Here is a 21,496-nt window from a genome sequence, read left to right as displayed (position 1 = left end):
GGGCTAGGGTTAGGGTTAGGGTTTTACAATCTCAAAATGTAATGGATAGGGTTAGGGTTGACAATTCAAAATTAAAATTATAGGGATAGGGTTAGGGTTTACAATCTCAAAATTTAATGGATAGGGTTAGGGTTGACAAATTCAAAATAGGCTAGGGTTAGGGTTGACAAACTCAAAATTAAAATTTTAGGGATAGAGTTAGGGTTAGGGTTTACAATCTCAAAATTTAATGGCTAGGGTTAGGGTTGACGATTCAAAATTAAAATTTTAGGGCTAGGGTTAGGGGTGGCAAACTCAAAATTCAATGGCTAGGGTATGGATTGATAAATTCAACATTAAAATTATAGGGTTAGGGTAAGGGTTGACAAACTCAAAATCTAATGGATAGGGTTAGGGTTGACAATTCAAAATTAAAATTATAGGGATAGGGTAAGGGTTTACAATCTCAAAATTTAATGGCTAGGGTTAGGGTTGACAAATTCAAAATTAAAAATTTAGGCATAGGGTTAGGGTTATGGTTTACAATCTCAAAATTTAATGGATAGGGTAAGAGTTGACAAATTCAAAATTAAAATTATAGGGATAGGGTTAGGGTTTACAGTCTCAAAATTTAATGGATAGGGTTAGGGTTGACAAATTCAAAATAGGCCAGGGTTAGAGTTGACAAACTCAAAATTTAATGGCTAGGGTTAGGGTTGACAAATTCAAAATTAAAATTATAGGGATAGGGTTAGGGTTTACAATCTCAAAATTAAATGAATAGGGTTAGGGTTGACAATTTAAAATTAAAATTCTAGGGTTAGGGTTTACAAACTCAAAATTTAATGGCTAGGGTTAGGGTTGAAAATTTAAAATAACAATTTTAGGGTTAGGGTTTACAATCTCAAAATTTAATGGATAGGGTTAGGGTTGACAAATTCAAAATAGGCTAGGGTTAGGGTTGACAAACTCAAAATTAAAATTTTAGGGATAGAGTTAGGGTTAGGGTTTACAATCTCAAAATTTAATGGATAGGGTTAGGGTTGACAATTCAAAATTAAAATTATAGGGATAGGGTTAGGGTTAGGGTTTACAATCTCAAAATTTAATGGATAGGGTTAGGGTTGACAAATTCAAAATAGGCTAGGGTTAGGGTTGACAAACTCAAAATTAAAATTTTAGGGTTAGGATTAGGGTTTACAAACTCAAAATTTAATGGATAGGGTTAGGGTTGACAAATTTAAAATAGGCTTAGGGTTAAGGTTGACAAATTCAAAATAGGCTTAGGGTTAGGGTTGACAAATTCAAAATAGGCTTAGGGTTAGGGTTGACAAATTCAAAATTTAATGGCTAGGGTTAGGGTTGACAAATTCAAAATTAAAATTATAGGGTTAGGGTTAGGGTTTACAAACTCAAATTTAATGGAAAGGGTTAGGATTGACAAATTAAAATTGGCTTAGGTTTAGGGTTGACAAATTCAAAATTTAATTGCTAGGGTTAGGGTTGACAAATTTAAAATTAAAATTATAGGGATAGGGTTAGGGTTTGCAATCTCAAAATTTAATGGATAGGGCTAGGGTTGACAAATTCAAAATTAAAATTTTAGGGTTAGGGTTTACAATCTCAAACTTCAATGGCTAGGGTATGGATTGATAAATTCAAAATTAAAATTATAGGGATAGGGTTAGGGTTTACAAACTCAAAATTTAATGGATAGGGTTAGGGTTGACAAATTCAAAATAGGCTAGGGTTAGGGTTGACAAACTCAAAATTAAAATTTTAGGGATAGAGTTAGGGTTAGGGTTTACAATCTCAAAATTTAATGGATAGGGTTAGGGTTGACAATTCAAAATTAAAATTATAGGGATAGGGTTAGGGTTTACAATCTCCAAATTTAATGGATAGGGTTAGGGTTGACAAATTCAAAATAGGCTAGGGTTAGGGTTGACAAACTCAAAATTAAAATTTTAGGGATAGAGTTAGGGTTAGGGTTTACAATCTCAAAATTTAATGGCTAGGGTTAGGGTTGACAATTCAAAATTAAAATTATAGGGTTAGGGTTAGGGCTAGGGCTTACAAACTCAAAATTTAATGGCTAGGGTTAGGGTTGACAAATTCAAAATTAAAATTATAGGGATAGGGTTAGGGTTAGGGTTTACAATCTCAAAATTCAATGGCTAGGGTATGGATTGATAAATTCAAAATTAAAATTATATGGATAGGGTTAGGGTTAGGGTTTACAAACTCAAATTTAATGGATAGGGTTAGTGTTGACAAATTCAAAATAGGCTAGGGTTAGGGTTGACAAATTCAAAATTAAAATTATAGGGATAGGGTTAGGGTTAGGGTTTACAATCTCAAAATTCAATGGCTAGGGTATGGATTGATAAATTCAAAATTAAAATTATAGGGCTAGGGTTAGGGTTAGGGTTTACAATCTCAAAATGTAATGGATAGGGTTAGGGTTGACAATTCAAAATTAAAATTATAGGGATAGGGTTAGGGTTTACAATCTCAAAATTTAATGGATAGGGTTAGGGTTGACAAATTCAAAATAGGCTAGGGTTAGGGTTGACAAACTCAAAATTAAAATTTTAGGGATAGAGTTAGGGTTAGGGTTTACAATCTCAAAATTTAATGGCTAGGGTTAGGGTTGACGATTCAAAATTAAAATTTTAGGGCTAGGGTTAGGGTTGGCAAACTCAAAATTCAATGGCTAGGGTATGGATTGATAAATTCAAAATTAAAATTATAGGGTTAGGGTAAGGGTTGACAAACTCAAAATCTAATGGCTATGGTTAGGGTTGACAAATTCAAAATTAAAATTATAGGGATAGGGTTAGGGTTAGGGTTTGCAATCTTAAAATTTAATGGATAGAGTTAGGGTTGACAAATTCAAAGTAGGCTAGGGTTAGGGTTGACAAACTCAAAATTAAAATTTTAGGGATAGAGTTAGGGTTAGGGTTTACAATCTCAACATTTAATGGATAGGGTTAGGGTTGACATTTCAAAATTAAAATTACAGGGATAGGGTTAGGGTTTACAATCTCAAAATTTAATGGATAGGGTTAGGGTTGACAAATTCAAAATAGGCTAGGGTTAGGGTTGACAAACTCAAAATTAAAATTTTAGGGATAGAGTTAGGGTTGGGGTTTATAATCTCAAAATTTAATGGATAGGGTTAGGGTTGACAATTCAAAATTAAAATTTTAGGGCTAGGGTTAGGGTTGGCAAACTCAAAATTCAATGGCTAGGGTATGGATTGATAAATTCAAAATTAAAATTATAGGGTTAGGGTAAGGGTTGACAAACTCAAAATTAAAAATTTAGGCATAGGGTTAGGGTTATGGTTTACAATCTCAAAATTTAATGGATAGGGTAAGAGTTGACAAATTCAAAATTAAAATTATAGGGATAGGGTTAGGGTTTACAGTCTCAAAATTTAATGGATAGGGTTAGGGTTGACAAATTCAAAATAGGCCAGGGTTAGAGTTGACAAACTCAAAATTTAATGGCTAGGGTTAGGGTTGACAAATTCAAAATTAAAATTATAGGGATAGGGTTAGGGTTTACAATCTCAAAATTAAATGAATAGGGTTAGGGTTGACAATTTAAAATTAAAATTCTAGGGTTAGGGTTTACAAACTCAAAATTTAATGGCTAGGGTTAGGGTTGAAAATTTAAAATAACAATTTTAGGGTTAGGGTTTACAATCTCAACATTTAATGGGTAGGGTAAGGATTGATAGATTCAAAATTAAAATTATAGGGAAAGGGTTAGGGTTAGGGTTTACAATCTCCAAATTTAATGGATAGGGTTAGGGTTGACAAATTCAAAATAGGCTTAGGGTTAGGGTTGACAAATTCAAAATTTAATGGCTAGGGTTAGGGTTGACAAATTCAAAATTAAAATTTTAGGGTTAGGGTTTACAATCTCAAAATTTAATGGCTAGGGTTAGGGATGACAAATTCAAAATTAAAATTTTAGGGTTAGGGTTAGGGTTTACATTCTCTAAATGTAATGGATAGCCTAAGGGCTGACAATTCAAAATTAAAATTTTAGGGTTAGGGTTTACAATTTCAAAATTTAATGGCTAGGATAAGGATTGATAAATTCAAAATTAAAATTTTAGGGATAGGGTTAGGGTTAGGGTTTACAAACTCAAAATTTAATGGATAGGGTTAGGGTTGACAAATTCAAAATTAAAATTATAGGGATAGGGTTAGGGTTTGATATCTCAAAATTTAATGGCTAGGGTTAGGGTTAACAAATTCAAAATTAAACTTTTAGGCATAGGGTTAGGGTTTACAATCTCAAAATTTAATGGATAGGGTTAAGGCTGACAATTCAAAATTAAAATTATAGGGTTAGGGTTTACAAACTCAAAATTTAATGGCTAGGGTTAGGGTTGACAAATTCAAAATTAAAATTTTAGGGTTAGGGTTAGGGTTATGGTTTACAATCTCAAAATTGAATGGATAGGGTAAGGGTTGACAACTCAAAATTAAAATTATAGGGTTAGGGTTAGGATATACAAACTGAAAACTTAATGGCTAAGGTTAGGGTGGACAATTTCAAAATAGACTAGGGTTAGGATTTACAAACTGAAAATTTAAATCATAAATAATTTCGAGGATATAGATAAGCATAGCTTTTTCAATCTACAGGAGGGCATTCTAAGAAGATATACAGGCAAGATATACGGTGGAAGTCCGACTAGCTGCAGAGAAACATTTTTGTCATTTAGTATAAATGCCAATCAATCAGTGCCTTCATAGATAAGACTCTCTCATGAATTTGACATAGATATGGGTGTACAGAGGGTTAAGTAATTGTCATTGGTGTCATTCCCAGAAATAAATAGTGAAAAGGGGGAGTTCATGAGGAACGTTAACGTTCTCATTTTTAGGCCTAAAGCTACACAAGCCCTTTGTTTCATGGAGATTCTAGAAAAGTATTCCATTTCAGCGTCTCGATCCTGTTATGGGTCCTGCATGCGAACACACTTATAATGCTCACACTGCACCATGATTTCCTCAAGTTAACACCCTTAAAATCCATGCACAACAACGGTTTAATTGGTAAACCCTCCCCCTCCTACAGTAAGTTTGTTTTCCTGAAATGTATGTGTAAAGGTCTCACCTGCAGACTGTAGTCGTTAAAAGGAAATCTATTCCTTCATGACCCTTTTTCAACACCGTTATAAAAAAATATGAGTGATTTGCCCCATTCAAATATTGTCCATTGCTTTTGGGTACGCGTATAGTAAAAAAAATCTTCACGTTCGATCAAAACTTACTGCGCATGGATATGCAGCACCCACAACCGGACCGGTCGATCGTCGACACAGAAACTCGTGCGACAAAGTTGGCACGGCACGGTCAAAAAAAAATTCCAGATAAACAAAATATCTATCCGAAGACGATTTTCATCTTGAAAATAACCTTTTCTGATACAAATGAAAGTCCCATTCTAAGAAACATATATGGGTTCAAACACTTGGTGTCAAAGTTGAAATTAGCAGCTCGTGGTTTAGAAGACTCATCGTGGTCGATCTTCACGCAGCTAAGAAACAACGGATATGCACGCCATCGCCGAAAAATAGCGTATATATGAGAAGAGAAATATGAAAGGGCTGCATAGCACCGTGATCAGAATATAGACAAAAATAAAAACAGTCATTGGTCTTTTCTGAATGAACACACTAGAAAAGTCCAAGTATATTCCATTTGGATGCGACGTTTAATTTTAAAGTTCGAAGATGCTGCTGGAGTGCTTTACGGGTGCATTCCACCAAATGGTTGTATTCTGCGCGCGAGCTCATTAATATTTGTGATCCCATGGAATTCTTACAATATAATTAGAATAAATAAATAATTTAGGGCTGAGAGTTTACAGTTCGGGCTATATTTCTTTCACAAAAAGCCCCAAATTGTGGACCTATTTCGGATAGAGGCGGGCGGCTACATTCAGAAATATGAGCGCTTAGTTTTACTGCTATTGCGGCATCTTCGTTCAAAGGCGAATAAAAAAGATTTCGTGGCTAACCCTCGTGAAATTGAAACGAAAAGTGATCTTCTGGCCATAATCTTGAATTTCCAGTGAAAAACCGGAGGCCAACCTCTTCACGAGAGTCAACTGGCGACGCTATTTCGGTCCGATTTTGCACTGTTTTCTATCGGCGCGTATTTGGTGTAGTGCAACCTTTTACGCTGTACATCGGATGAGTTTCCACAGGATGCAGACGCGTACGATGAGTTCGGGCGGCTTGTTCTCGCTCGTGTTTATTCATGAACAGCTCGATCGATTCGTTGTTCGTGGGTCGGCCGCTCGAACGCGGGGAACGTACAACCGGTTATTATCGGTAATAGTTATTTGTGGCAAGCAACATGCAACAAGCTTAAGGCAGCGTCCTCAATACATTCTCTGGGAGTTAATGTCGGATAACTGGGCTAACTTCTTTTCCATAAAAAAAATATATTTCTGCCATGGAAAATTATTAATGTTAATTTTGCAAACTTTCCATCGTCTTCGGCTTTGTATTAAAGTCATATCGGTGTTTTTGCGGCTGTTCACAAATCAAATCTCGCGAGTTTTTCCGTGTGTTCGTGTAAAATCTTGACGAAGAGGTGGCGTGTGATCGATCCTGTTCCGAGAACAGTGTTCTTGGGTCGTGTTCCCGCTGTTCGAGCGCGAGAAAAGAAACCCGTGAAAGACCAGCCGCCCGAACTAGTAGTCGACCCATGAAGAGAAACAGTAGAGGGCGCCAATTCGTAAGAAATCAGAACGTGCTGTGTGCATGTGGTACTGGCCGTTTGCACGTACATGTACATACTGTGGGCCATGGGTAGTTCACAACAGACCTGACAGAGATAGAAATCGGCGACACAAAATACCAGTGACTCAGGTCATTCTACCTCCATGCTCAGGTTATGTGGATCATGATATAGTACCAGGTAGGTCTATCCATGTTTGGACCGTAGTTTATACTTTGTTGAGACGTAATTCGAGATTCACTCATTCGCAGGTTTTCATAATCATAGCCTAGGCCGTATGTGCAGAACTCGAATGAATGGACTGCGTGTCGAGTTGTACTGAATACATGTAGCTCTTTGGTTTACAGGTAGCATAGTAGTAGTAGTCATGACTCATGTTGGGGTAACGTCTTTGACCGGATCGTTGTCAGGTATAATTTCGCCACCTGAAGGGTACCGGTACATGTGGTAATGCATACAAAGGAGAATAATCAGTTCCTTGCAATCCATCATGATAGCCTGTCATGCCTGCCCAGACAGTCTATAATTTCTTGGCGATAGCTCTATGACATAATATTAATTAAATACTCCCAGACAGTAGAGGTGCAGATCACAACTCATGGACTGTCCCTGAATGTGGAGAAGTCCCTTTATTTGGGGACAAAATCAGTCCTTAAAAACAGAGAATGTCCCCTAAGTTAAGTGGGGACAATTTTTTTTCAAGCGGGCTTGGAGATCCTACCATTGCCCTGGGGATTCTTTTATTGCCGTAATTAGATTCAGCAGGAAAAAACACCCAAGGCTGCTGTGTAAAAAACACCTACCATTTACTTCTAGGATTATGAGCAAGAGTATGCAACTTAGTGTAAAGGGTGGGAAAAAGACTGCATCAGATTAATTTTTCAAATATCAATCCTTTACATAGGGCCTATACTTAATTGAATGGCATGGTGCGAAGTTTATGAAAACAATTGGAATATCTAATAAAATGAATGGAAAATGTGGGAGAAAAAATGATAATAGTGCACAGATATTTTTAACCCAAGGCCACTTGGGAAAAAAAGTCCCCTTTTATGGGGACACTCTCTTTTGGGGAACTGGTGTTGTCCCCAAATAAAGGAAACTTCCAAATCCAGGGACAGTCCCTGAGTTGTGATCTGTGCCTCTACCGTCAGAACAGTGGGGTCTGCCCCACTCCCACAAGCAGGGTAGATGTCGGACCCCACAGTTCTGGAGGTAATGCTTGAATGGAATATGGTGTGCACTTGCAATATTTTGTTTGGCCTGCTATCACCAGGCAGTGATTCTTCCCAGATTGTAGTCCTTTCCAGAATTCACACCTGACAGCAACCAATCTGAACAGAACACTAAAAAATACAGCTTTCAAATCCTGGCAGTGTGTCACTGAACACGGCAACGCCAACGGATTTAAAAATCCATCAACAAAACTGACATTCCTGCTTATGGCATGCCGTAGGCCGACTGATTTTATAAATCTGGTTATCCATAATTACATGTACGCTGCAACACATCTTCATCCAGCTGTCACAAGCATGGCAGAAGCAGCCGTATAGAAAAGAACAGGTCAAAGCTAATCTAAAACTTACAATCTTATCCTAGAATTACAATGTCGGCACACCACTCAAAGATTCTTTTGGGCCGAGTAATCGGAACCGGAATGATGAAAACTGCCAAGGTTCGGGTGGAGCGGCTTGTGTTGGACAAATACGTCATGCAGGTAATTACGTGAACACGTAAGACCAAATGATCACACTGTTCATGGAGGAAGGCACATAAAGTCCTTCATAGTGATGCTTTTGAAGTTGTATTGTAAAAAAGCATTGAAACTGGGATGATTTTAATTCAAAATTATAGAAAAACTGAACTCACCATGCACACTCTCTTATTGGCCTATAAGTACATACAGGCCTACTTGGATAGCTTGTTTCACTGGGAGGGCATGAGTATGTTTTGTTAGATGTTCTAAAAGAAGCAAATTGACAGATAAAGAATTTATAACTCATTTGCTCTTTTGGACTTGCTCCTTTTGTAGTATTACCCCAAGCGGACCACTGTCTTCGCCCATGACGCACAAGAGGAGGCCAAAGAGGGTGACATTGTCCTGGTGAAGCAGCTGACTCTGCCACGCTCCAAGCACGTCAAATACCTCATGGATCGCATCATCTACAGCCAGGGCAATGTGACGGATCCCATCACGAGGAGGAAGTGTGACGGGTCATCGTACTGGGAGGAGGCGGCACCACCGTATGAACTGGACGGGGATGGACTCCCCAGAGATGAAGTCGTAGAACCCAGCTCAAGCACTGATACAGAGACGGAGAGGCATTCAGAGGGAACAGCTGTTTGAGATTTCAGCAGAGGGACCGAAAGTATTTTTTATTATAGAGTGGATATTGATACGTCAATCTACAGCATGGATCCAGTGGTGTAAAATCAAGCTTTCAGGATCAAGAAAAAGGGAACTTTCTGACAAGGTAGCCCCAACATTTGAAGAGGAAGACTTGGTCCGTACAACTTGGAGAGTGTTTATTGTTCATACATGTACACTGATTGTGAAGTGCCCACAGTGTCACAGCCCTTTTATCACCAAGACTGTCTGCCCAAGTTTATGTACATATATGATTTACTTTCTAGTTTCTCAGTGAATCATTTATTCATTAATATCACTGAAGAATTGAGCAATTCCACTACAGGTTATTGTTTCTGGGAGTTTTTGCAAGTTCTGACAAGCTGTTCAAAACTTCAATTCCGATCTGTCAACACCACAACAAACTCTTGTACATCATTTTACTCACTGGTTTAGTATTGTACAAAATCTTTAATTTCCTGATCTCAGAATGCTTAAATTCATCAATGATTCAGTTATATTACACTTATATGTAATTAAAAAAATAATCAGTAATTGAACAATTACTATTACACAAGGTTGAATGACTTTGAACAAATTGTAACATTTCTGTTACATGTACATGTATTGACAGTCCAACTGGCAAACTAAACTATATGTACATTTAATTTCTGCACTTGACATAATTCCCAACATGTATAACCGGCAAATGAATTTGGAGGGGAGAATAGACTTTTCAATTGTAACTCCTTGCAATTTATTCACCATCACACATATTGACAGTGAGGCATGCCACATACTATCGGAAACCTTTTTTGCACATTGTAAACATTTCCAGGGTAAGCTTTTGTGACTGAACTCTTCAGTTTCTGGAATTCAGGGCCATTTTCCAAACCCTGGGTCTGTTCCTGGTTTGGCCTGATCATGCTCTCAGGATTTAGGTCATGTCCAAATTGACTTGGCTGTGGTTTGAAATCCTTGGGGTTTGGATGCAGCTGCTGTCGCACACTGATGTGTGATTTTAAGACAAAGCCAAGTACATGAACATGTTGTTCAGTCTCATTGACTGTTGGAGACAAATGAATAGAGACTATAATCCGATTTCACACCATAACTGTGGTGGCACTGCACTCACACACACATTCTTCAGCCTGTATTTGGCAACGTACGACACCCGATTGGTGAAAGAGGCATGTATTACGCACATGTACCACCTGTCCAGGAGAGTTGTGCCCCTGCTGTAATGGCTTCTAATTGTGGTGGTTGAATAGACCGATTGCACTCGCAAAGTCATGTGACCTATACGTGTAGTGGGTATTAAATACCAACAAACATGGCGTCCACCAAAAGGAAAGTGTTTCATCATTTATCAGTATCATTTACCAAAAATAAAGCCGATGATAGGTACCATACTCAGACTACTGATGTAATGGGTACTATACCGTCACTTTGCTGTATTGTTTGTGAACAACTCAAAACACGTTGCTATAGGGTTGATACGCAATATAGGTATGTGATGTAGTGGGCGCAGTCGGTCTTTTACAGTGGCCTCTTGTAAGCTCGTTGGGTGGTTCTGTGGCACAAAGAAGTTTCTCTGTGTCAGAGAGTAACGCTAGCGGGATAAAATTCACAGAGCAACGTGTAAATCTGCTTTGGAACATACTGCGGTTCAGAGAAAATGCTAGATCACATATCTGCCAAACTGAAACCAAATTTGAACCCCATCCAGTGCAGAACAAATGCTCTGTTCCCCCCTCCAGACAGAAAAAGATTTGCACAATGGACAAGAATCATTTCCATCACAATACACGGATTCATTCAAAATAATCACAGTAGGATTCACAAACGTAACTTCCAAAAGAATGTGCTTGGGTGATGCATACAGAAGTCGTACAGTGTGTTGCATTGTTACATTATGACTACATGTTCATGCATGATGTACACAACCTCATTTTACAAAGAGTTGCACAGGGTCTTTGAAACTGAAAAAAAAAAGACAACAGTCATGCATTGGCCAGATGGACTTCACAAGCCTATTTCTGGGTGTATAACACAGCAGCATACAGAAACCTGTTCCCATAACATACAGTGAGAAAGATATCCAATACAAAAATACTTCTCAAAAGAAAAAATATCTGGATATAACTCACTCTGTTTTTCATATTCAAAAATAAAAATTTACGCCAGGAAAAAGTGAAAACACTTTGAAATGTGTTTTTGTTAAAAAAATGTAAAATAACATTTTAAACTATGAAATTTACGCATAATTTACAAAGTACTCAGTACTTCATTTCCAATACCGATCCTAATCATGAAAGTGATATTAAAAAACTGTCATGGTGTTATTCAAATACCACTTCACTGTCAAAGTTGTGTTAACAAAAACAAGGTCTACATGTAAGTACCAGCACCTAACATTGTAAAGGGTAAATTTAGACATGAGAACATCGAAGCCATAATCAGCTTTCGACTGTTGGTAGGTCAAGACTACAGGAGCTGTGGTGCTGTGTCAAGTTCTTTGGCATACATGTACCTACATGTAGAAGAGAATAATTGTTCGCATGTGGTCTGCCAGGTTTCAGCTGATGAATTTGTCAATAAAAGAGGCAGACTTGGCTAAGTCCTGGTTACTTGTGAAGAATTCTGTGAATGGTTTTGTGTCTGGTCTCCACTGCAACAGTGGGTACGGGGCTACAAAGAAAGAGAAGGTACTTGGGAACACTGCAAGTAAAAGTTAATATTCCTTGAAACAGGACAGGTATTAAAACACAAGCAGGCAGGGAATTCCAAAGAGATGCAGTAAGCAGGAGCAAAAGCTACGTGTATTTGGATCTACACCTTCGCTCTGCATCTATGCATTGCAACAATGTACCACTGACAAGGAGCAGTCATGTTTCTCTATCAAACACCCTGGCGAAATCACGTTCATTAAACAATGTCTGATGGGGAAATGTGCTTGATACAATTGTGATGCATTATCATCAAGAAAAAAGGCAACGAAAGCCTTTTTTCTTTCTTTTTCTCAGAAGACATCACACAACCAGATTCTTCCATTTCCAAAAACACATTTTCTTGTATGCATCAGATGCCCTACTACAGACTTACAAATAACTGCAACTAAGAAACCAAATGTTGACACTACACAAAAGGCACATCCTGCAATCAACCCTACGGTACTTCATGGATACATTGGAACCAGCTTTTATGTATACAAGTCACAGTTAACTTCCCTACAAAAATAGAAAATAATTTCAATTGATTCCTTCAAGGCCAATTTGATGTTTCATCCTGTTAAAAGTAATTTCCTGGTATGCTTGGCCATACATGTATTTGATTGCAATGGGCATCCCGCCTGGATGAACCAAAACTTCGTTTCTGGTGGCACAACTTCAATGATGAAACTTATAACAGCTGAAACAAGATCCTTGTAATCTGATTTTCAAGGCAGCTGGGCCCTTCTGCACCAAATGGTAAATGGTCTGATAGAACAAATGTCTGATCTAGTGTGTGATGGTAGAACATCAACTTCAGGTATGTCATGTAATTATTAGAGGAATTTATAGGACACACAAGAACAATTGCTGATGCACCTGTACCCAACTTGGTAACCTCTTGCTGTGCTTTTATGCTTTGCTAAGATAGAAAACTAAAAGGTTTCAAGCTTCAGAAAAAAAACCAATTGTAGAAAGGAAACAAAAATGCAGCTACTGTTAAAAGCATATTGTGAAAATGTTGAGACTGAAGTTTTGTGGAGAAAGAAGAGAACTTGTTCAGTTGCTGATATGAACTAAGAGCAATAAAAATGGTTGAATTGGTAAATGGGACCAGAGGCAAGTTTTTGGCTTTAGTGGGCCTATTGTTCAGCTGCCTTCCAAGTTTCTGTGACACCTTGAAATACATTTACATGTAACGGTGTACATTTGTGAAAACCAAAAAATTAGATTCTGTAATATTGTATCAGTACATTTTACTTCCAAATACTTGATTCCAAAAAATAAATATCTGAATGCTTAATATTCGATCAATATCTGACAGAGCCCAACACAAAGGATTTACTTTGGTGTTGTGTAAAACAAATCGTAAATGTTTCACATTCGTGCAATGGAAAGAATCATATCATAACTTAACAGATGAAATGTTTCATTCCAATTGACATCATCTTGTAGTGCATTCTATCTGTCGACTTAAAAATTGTTTCATCCACTGCAGTCTCAACAACTAATCATTTGTATAACATTCAACCTTTTCTTTTTTTAATATATATAAAGGCGCTTTTTATACCTACATGTACATGTGCACAGGATAATTTTTTTCTCATTTAATGTTTTATCTGAAATCTGAAAACCTATTCCGGTTCTAACATCCCCTCATTCCACGTTACCATACCTACATGTAATTACATGTATTACAAAATAAATTCTAGAACAGTGAATAGTATTATACATGAACAAGCACTTTACGTATATACACCTGTACATCATTATGAAACATACAGTCTATACAAAAGGACAAACTTGTTACAAGTAACATTCTACCGGGATTCTTGTATCTGACTATTTTGTGATTTCTCTTTCCCAGCCATTTTCCCACTCTGCTTTTTTTTCTTTTGTCAATCACAAATCCTCAAAAGGTACATCGCAGGTCTTCGAAACTCCAGTCCAAACTGAGTCACTATTAGCATTTGCACGTAACTATATGTATGACAAGGGCATATTCATATGTCATTGTTCATTCTACGTTTCCTTTGACTAGACTGGTGATGGACTCCTCAACTTCATGTATGTACATGTACAGTGCGTGTACGATCTCTTCACATCTCATCTACCTTAAATCATTGGTTGGGTGTTAGTCTTGGTCCAAGACTGGAATTGGATAGTACTCCCCTACCGGAAAATTCTGAGTGTATCTTTTGCACACACACGAATTAGTAAAATAGCACATGGAGTGCCCATCCCCACTGTGCCATGCAATTACCCAATTGTCCCCGTGTGAGGTATAGTATGCCTGCTGACTTTGCCGAGACTGGATTTGGTCGTTCTTGATAAAGCCCTTTGTCACCATACAGATTACCCCGGCCAGGCATCGGGAAATAAAGCTCAAATCCAGGCTTGGGCCAAGACTAGTTTGGTATGGCAATGCCAAGTGTCTCCAATGCTTGTAACAACGTATGGGCTTTGTGCTGGTTCAACTCTGCAAGGATTGAAGGGGCACAACTTCAAAATTGTAGCTGATAAATTTAGTTGATAACCAAGAATCAATAATAACTTGAATTTTCTGAAGTTTCCCTTGGTGCTTGGAGGATAGTGAATAAGTAGAAATATTGCAGCATGGCAGTATTTTGCTAAATGATCACTGAGCTCTCAGCTTTTACTGTAAGTCAGCAGGTCATCAATCTCAGCTGCCATCCTGTCTTCATCACTGCTACTTGGCTCTGAGTCACTCAGGCCAGCACTCGAGCTGCTGTCAGTCGAATCCTGCTCAGAGTCACTGTCACTGTCTCGCCGTCTCTTCCTCTTCTTGGTCCATCCTCTGGGGCTCTCAGCGGTGAGGCTTTCATCACTGGAGGAGGAGATAGCCTGGGTGATACTACCAAGACTTTCCTCATTGCTGCGGACATCTTCTGCTGAATCGCTGCTGCTGCTCTCATCGAAGATGTCTTCGACTTCCCTGTCCATGCTTTCCAGCTCCTCAGAGGAGAAGCTGTAGACTGGGTTGTACTCCACTGAAAGACTCAGCTGCCGTGATTTGATCGCTGCCGGGGCTGCGTCCATGCCCTCGCTCCCTCCATCATCTGCCCGCGAGTCAGGAGAGAGTTTCCTCCGTTTCACGTCTCCCTCTCGATCCGGCGGGACTCGGGCCTTTCCCGCCTGCTTCCCCTTGTTTTTTGCCAGTCGGCGAGCTGTTTCACTGTCGCTGGTGCCCGGCGTGCTTGCCCGGCTGCTCGATTTGGAGCTTTGCCGGACATGCCCGGGGCAGAGTTTGAAAAGATGCTCGTCCACCCGCTGCCACCTCTCCCAGCAACACCACAGCCACTCAGGTGTAACAATGTGGATGCTCTTGGCCCGCTGCGCTGTGTGCACCTTGGATGTGCCAGCTTTGGCTGCAACCAGATGAGTGGTCGCGTTGGCTGGGCTTGCTGAACCCTTCACTCCACAGATGATGCCCGGGCTGATTCGCGCTCCGAGTGCCGAGGCCACCTTCCATGCTTTGCTCTGCTCTGGGTTCATGTTCGTTGGGAAGACTCCACTGAAGACAAGGTTTACGCCTGCCAGCACTTTCTGCTTCAGAGCCGGCAAGATGATTTTCAAATCTGGAATGGATGGCTTGTTTTCGCATTCAGGGTTCTTCTGCAGGTGATCATATGCATCATAAAATTCTTTATGGATGCGTTCCAGTATATCTTCCAAGTAAAGAAAATAATCGTCACTATCATCACTTTCCTCTTGAACTTTCTTCTTTTCCTCTACAATCTGTCCTGGATTCTGGTCTCCATTTTCCTGAGTGGTATCTGCATTAGATTGGGGATTTTTTGGATTGCCGTCAACTTCCACTGGCTGGGTTGAATCTTTAGTTTGTTCATGCAGTGTGGGTTTGTCTCCAAAGGGATCTCCTTTATCAACCAACGATGCCACCACTTCATCCTTGATAGTTTGTTTCTCTGCATCTGAAGCATCTTTGGTTTGTACGGCATCTGACTCTTCAATTTCTGACTCCTTGGCTGTTTCCTCCACCTCCTTCTCTGCTTGTTTTCCAGCGACAGTCGCCTTGAAGTCCTTCTTTGGCATGCCAGGAGGGGCATTGATGTCCCCCGTGCCCTGGAAGTATCTGTACGGGGGGACCAGGATCAGATTTGGTGCGTAGTTCCAGACGTCATCTCGATCGTCAATGATGACCACCATGTTGTCCCCACTGGGAAAGATGGACCTGTCAAGGAAGTGTTTAAAAAATAAAGAACGTTTTTGAAAACAATCATTGCTGAGACTCATACACTTATTACTTCACATGAATAGAGCTTTGCAAAGTGTGCCATTACGGAAGACGTTGGTCTCATCCCTACCGTCTTTTGGAAAAGAGGAGTGTTGGATGGACACATTACAAAATGGTGAATAAACATGACAGGTGGAATAGAAATTGTAATTTTGTGTGGAATAAAAACTCTAAAGCACCTCGTAATCTGCATGGCCAACCGATTGACCATGTTCATCTGTACTGAGTCATTTGCATGCAAGCAATTCATGCGGGCACAGAACTCGTGAACCACACACACATTGTGATCAAGATGTCCAACATACCTAAAGCTTGTACATGTACAATATAACTGCATCTTCGTGGGCAGTACTATGGATACCAGAGTACATGTACATCATTAGGGCAAATTCACCCCTTGGTATAGGGAATTTACGCATGGTTAAAGAATTCATTCCAGCCATAAAAAATCCTCTACAAATATTTACTTAATCTGGCTCTAAGGGATTCAAAATAATGCGGTTGCAACAGTTGAAAAGAAGAGAAAGCAGTGTCGAAGAGCAAAAAAAAAGTGAATGTACGCCGTCATGGCTGTATTTTGGGAGCACATATAAACAAATTGTAAGGCAATGAATGTGCACTGCGCATAATGCGCACTGGACGCACTGCCATCCATCCTTTTGCCTATTGTTTGCCCATACATTCAAAATCACAGTTATATGCGCACGACTGGCAGTCCATGTCTATGGATGGCACTGCTTGGTAGCAAAGCGCCCTCTCTTGTTCAGGAATGAGTTCATATAAAGGCTGTCAGCTTTTGGCAATTATTCAAGAGGCAGTAACAGTCAAATTTAAATCAGGAGATTATACCTTAGATTGGCGGTCTTCAAGTTGGGATCAAAGCACTCGTCCCTGGAGAGTATCCGGTGAGAGAAGTACTTCTTCTCTGGGTCCAGGTAGGAGGCGATGGTGTGGGCATAGAGCCGTGCCCCCATGGTGAAGATGTGGAGTTCGTAGAGGGTGGCAGCCTTCTCTAGGAAGGCGCGGTAGCCCGGCCGCATCTTGGTGTGGTACCAGGGCAGGTGCTTACCCTGGCCCCACAACTGGAAGTGGCACACTCCCTGAAAATAGGAACCATGTTGGGCATTGATTTTTTTTTTTCTCTTGAGCCATGCCTAAACTAAGTCTCAACATCTACTGCTTTAGCCCTTCATCACTGGCTAACTCTGCAGACTATACCGGCAAAGTACGTATTTTAAACAAATATTGACTGTTTTGATCCTTATAAGGCCTGTCTTCGGGACCATCTCTCATCTGGGGGAGGACCAACATCTATCTATCCCTAGCGTTTCATCTAGGATTCAAATACCTGCCCAACTTCTATCACCCAAAATTCTTGAAACTTGATAGTTCATCACTATGCTGTCAGACTGTCAGACAGCTTCTGTCCCAATCTACCAGCTCTTCCAAGGTTAAAACACTCACCTCCTCAGGCTTATAAAAAATTCATCTTAAAATCGCGGATTCAGTTCAGTTAGGGTTACAGAAAGCTACAAGTAGCCTCCCTCAATGATCCATGAGGTATTCTATTTGAATTTGGAAATAGCCACTGGCCACTGCACGGTTCCTCCTGTTGATTTTTTTTTACCACCTTACTTGAATGAGTCAGTACTAGTGTGTCACTCCTACATGTACATGCATCTATTTCCATAGTGTCCACACTTACAGGCAAGTTTGGGGCTACGTTGTCCATTGTGGTGTGTATGATCGTCTGGTCTAGGTCTACAACCAGTACCAGCTTGCGGTTTTTCAGCAGACGCTGCTCATCCAACTTGGCAAGCTCATATGCCTCCTAAAAAAAAACACAATTAATTTACAAAATCTAGACAGGAAAAGCAGAAAAGACTGTTACAGGCAGAAGGAAATTAACATGTACACAAGACACGGACATTTACATGTACATGTATATTCCTACTATGTGCTGTTTGCTGAGATAGCAGTATAGACAAAGTTGAAAACCAACCAAAGTTGGTTTTAGATTTGTCCTCTATGTAGTTTGAGAGTTTTGAAAACCACTTACTTGTACGTGTATTTGGTTTTGGCTGTGTTTCAATAGGTTTAAGAAGTTCATATTTGAGGGTTATAGTCTTAGGTCATGTTTTAGTAGTCAATATCATCCAAAAAATTATGGGCTTTTAGAGGGCTTTAAATATTTCTGGGACAAATATATTGCAGCAAACACATGACTTTAGTCTGGACTTTGCTGCCCAGGTGCAGAGTGAAATTGTTGCAATTTGTGTGCGGATTTTTTTTTATTAAGAAAAAAGAAAAAATTGCCTAGACTTACTCCCAGAGCACTGAAAACATTAAGGACAATTATTCTAACCCTAACCTTCCCAAATCCTCAAAAATCCTTGAAGTGGTTTAGGAAGATTTAGGCTGTATAGCAAATCGCATGGCTGATTCTGAAGGATGCATGATGTCATGGTCTTGGGCTGGACCTTACGATGTTTCTGCTAAGCCATGCATAAAGTCAGACCTAGGTTATACATGTACAATGCATGCCAACTCGTCCCCACTGCTCCAGGATACCACATGCACTGCCTCAACATAATAACAGGAACTGTAGGTATATGTAGGGCTGAGTCCATTCGAATAATTCCCTATTCGAATATTCGACCTTCAATTCGATCAAGTATCCAAATATTCGGTGGTACTGACCGGCAGATTGTTGGAAAACACACCTTGTACAAAATCAGTTGCAGTAACGCAAACAATTGTATATTATAATCAATATTATAGCTCCTTATGTCTAGGAGTATTTCCAGCCAAGATTTTGCACTATTTAAGACACAAACAATACTTCTTGCCCTGTTGAAAATTTCTATTCCTTTTAAATTTTTTCATGAATAATTTACTCTTTGAATCGTAAGATTTCTGTCGCTTTTCATTTCAATCTGCTTGAAACAAGCCTCCATGGTACAATATTTTTCATTTAAAAATTTCATTTAAAAAATTCTCCCTTCCTTTTCCTGAATTTGTATTTGAATATTCAAATTGGGAAAATAATATTTGAATATTCGATAATCAATCAACTATTCAGATGTCAGGATATTTGGCATAGCCCTAACTGCAGGAGGATTTTGGAGGATTGAGGCAGCAGGCACACCTCCAAGGAACACATTCAAGAAATAACAAGAGGATTAGGTGGATTAACACTGTATTAGGTATTCCATGGAGGCAGTTGAAGAATTGACTTGATTGAGGTTTCATCCTAGACAAAACAACATGTACATGTAGTCACAAGAAATAAGCAATGCATGGCATTCCGGCTAGTATCCCGCTTGTGCTTGGCAATCATATTCTACGCTAAGCAAATTTAAGTGCTCTATGAGATGTAACAGAAACAAAGAAATTCCAACAGTACACACATACATGCACATACCTCTTTGCTGACTTGCAACTCTGGGATGCTGTGAACCATGGCAACAGAGGCTGTGGTTGCTTGGCGACGTTGTCCAGGCAACCCTTGAGCCCTGGCAAGATTGAAGAACAACCACCTTTAGTGCTAAAGCAATTGAATGTTCTTATCATTAACAAAAGGCACAACATAATCCTAAATTATTCAGGTCCCCTGGGCATAAAGGCATTGATGTTGACAATAGTTACACAGAAACTTTCAACTGGTGTTTGAATTCTACAGTAGCAGCACTTTTCTTCAAGGCAGCTCTTCTTGTGAGATTCTGTCGGAATTGAAATATCATGCTCTTTCATTTTTCCAGCTTTTCCTATTTCGGGTCCCTCCAGTCTGTAACCGATCAGTCTGTAATTTAAAAACTGTTTTATGACTAGTTAATTATTGAAATAATATTGAAAAGAAATAGCCAGAGTAAAAGCCCAGATCATTCTCGTCAAAAAAGATTAATATAATATTAACATGACCAATGTTTCATTAAATTGACCGTAAGTATATTGCATAGCTACATGTATATGTACAGCAAAAATTTGTGTCGCAAGGCTTAGGCATGGTGCGAAAAAATGCCACTTTTTGTGAAATCGGCTTGAGATTAAAATTTTTGTTTTAAGTATTTGTATATCCCTGACAGCTTCATTCCTGAGTACATGTACATGTAGCTCTAAGAGTTCGCTGACAATGTTGTTGGATGGAGTCAAGTCTGAAATATGCCATACTCTCTGAGATCAGCTCCACATTCAGCACACATATCCTTCATAACTGTGGGATGTGAACAGATGGAAACTTTCATGATGGTAGTCCTGGAAAAAAATTAATAAAATCATGACAATAGCCACTAATTGTTTATGTAATCTCATTTTTAAGTAAAATGCCATTAGGGTTTTTAACTAATAAACATTTTCAGTAATTAGTATTTCATAATTAGTTTGTGCTGGTGTTTGTTTTTTTGACATGTTTTGGGAGATTTGTTTTTTGGAGCTTTTGTTTTGTTCACTGCTTTAGTTGGTTCTGTTTTATGGTGTGTACTTTTAGTTTTGTGTTTTTGTTCTTTTTTTTTTTACAGGTGGACATGACATGATAAAACAATCACTTTAACAAGACAGAAAGTCTACATTTCCAACTGGGGCAACAATGTTTCAGTCTGCCCCCTCCCCGGCACTGGCATCCGGCCCCACTCACATAAAATTAAGAAAAACTTCTAACTATACCCCCTTAGGCTACACATGTTCACAACTACACAGAACTTCAATTGTTGATGCATAGAGGATGACCTCCATGCTTAACATGGTTGATGACATCATGTTTAGATGCCCTTTTTTTCTCCTGAATGCCCTAGAACTCCGCTCGAGTTGGTAGCTATTATTCGGCCTGACATTAACCATGTTAATAACTGCATATCTAGCGCCTGAGCGACATAAGGCATATACATGTATGTCACATACACACATTACATGTATATTGACCATGTTGATATAGGCCTACGTAAATTAGCCCGCGTACATTGACACTGTACATGACGTAACTTCGTAAGCACACTTCGTTTAAAATGTGTAAATCATGATGATGGGAAACATCAAACACGTATAATGAAAAATGACTGACTCCAGTGAATCTGCAGTAAGCATAAACAGGGACTAAAAGTAAAGGATTTCAAAAAAATTTATTAATCAGCAAAGTCACTTTTTCGTACCCTGGATGGACCACGTCTCCCTCGTTGACTAGTAATTCCTCCACAGTTCCGAAGTGCTCAGACTTAAATTTAAGAGTCTCATTGCCATCATGTTCACCTTGCCCGTTGGTATGAAGTGCGTAGATTGCAATTATGGTACCTTTGGATATTGTGGCTTTCGGTTTTACCTTCAATTTTAAGATTTTACAAACACTTTCGCTCGGAAGCGAAAAATCCATTAAATTTTCCGCCATCTTGAATTTCTGCAATCAGACATTTTTTGA

The 21,496-nt window shown here is 39.1% G+C and overlaps 2 protein-coding genes across 2 annotated transcripts; one reads left to right on the top strand and one right to left on the bottom strand.

Annotated features, from left to right (window-relative positions):
- Positions 1 to 6,767: 6,767 nt before the first annotated feature.
- mrps17 (mitochondrial ribosomal protein S17) lies at positions 6,768 to 11,722 on the top strand. Its single transcript, XM_022226638.2, has 3 exons — positions 6,768 to 6,935; positions 8,355 to 8,472; positions 8,788 to 11,722. Exons 2-3 carry the CDS (start codon positions 8,362 to 8,364, stop codon positions 9,100 to 9,102), a joined length of 426 nt encoding a protein of 141 aa, XP_022082330.1. The 5' UTR covers positions 6,768 to 6,935; positions 8,355 to 8,361; the 3' UTR covers positions 9,103 to 11,722.
- ctdp1 (CTD phosphatase subunit 1) lies at positions 10,896 to 21,477 on the bottom strand. Its single transcript, XM_022226636.2, has 6 exons — positions 21,234 to 21,477; positions 20,260 to 20,343; positions 19,514 to 19,604; positions 17,795 to 17,920; positions 16,939 to 17,189; positions 10,896 to 16,026 (listed from the first exon to the last, which is right to left on the bottom strand). The coding sequence occupies exons 1-6, from the start codon at positions 21,464 to 21,466 to the stop codon at positions 14,463 to 14,465; spliced, it is 2,349 nt and encodes a 782-aa protein (XP_022082328.1). The 5' UTR covers positions 21,467 to 21,477; the 3' UTR covers positions 10,896 to 14,462.
- Positions 21,478 to 21,496: the final 19 nt, after the last annotated feature.

The sequence above is a fragment of the Acanthaster planci genome, linkage group LG06 (assembly GCF_054643075.1).
Source record: "Acanthaster planci isolate LZ-2023a linkage group LG06, COTS_SCS, whole genome shotgun sequence".
Classification (NCBI taxonomy): Eukaryota; Metazoa; Echinodermata; class Asteroidea; order Valvatida; family Acanthasteridae; genus Acanthaster; species Acanthaster planci.
The sequence above is the reverse complement of the archived record's forward strand: the minus strand, read 5'-3'. Positions and strand labels throughout refer to the sequence as shown.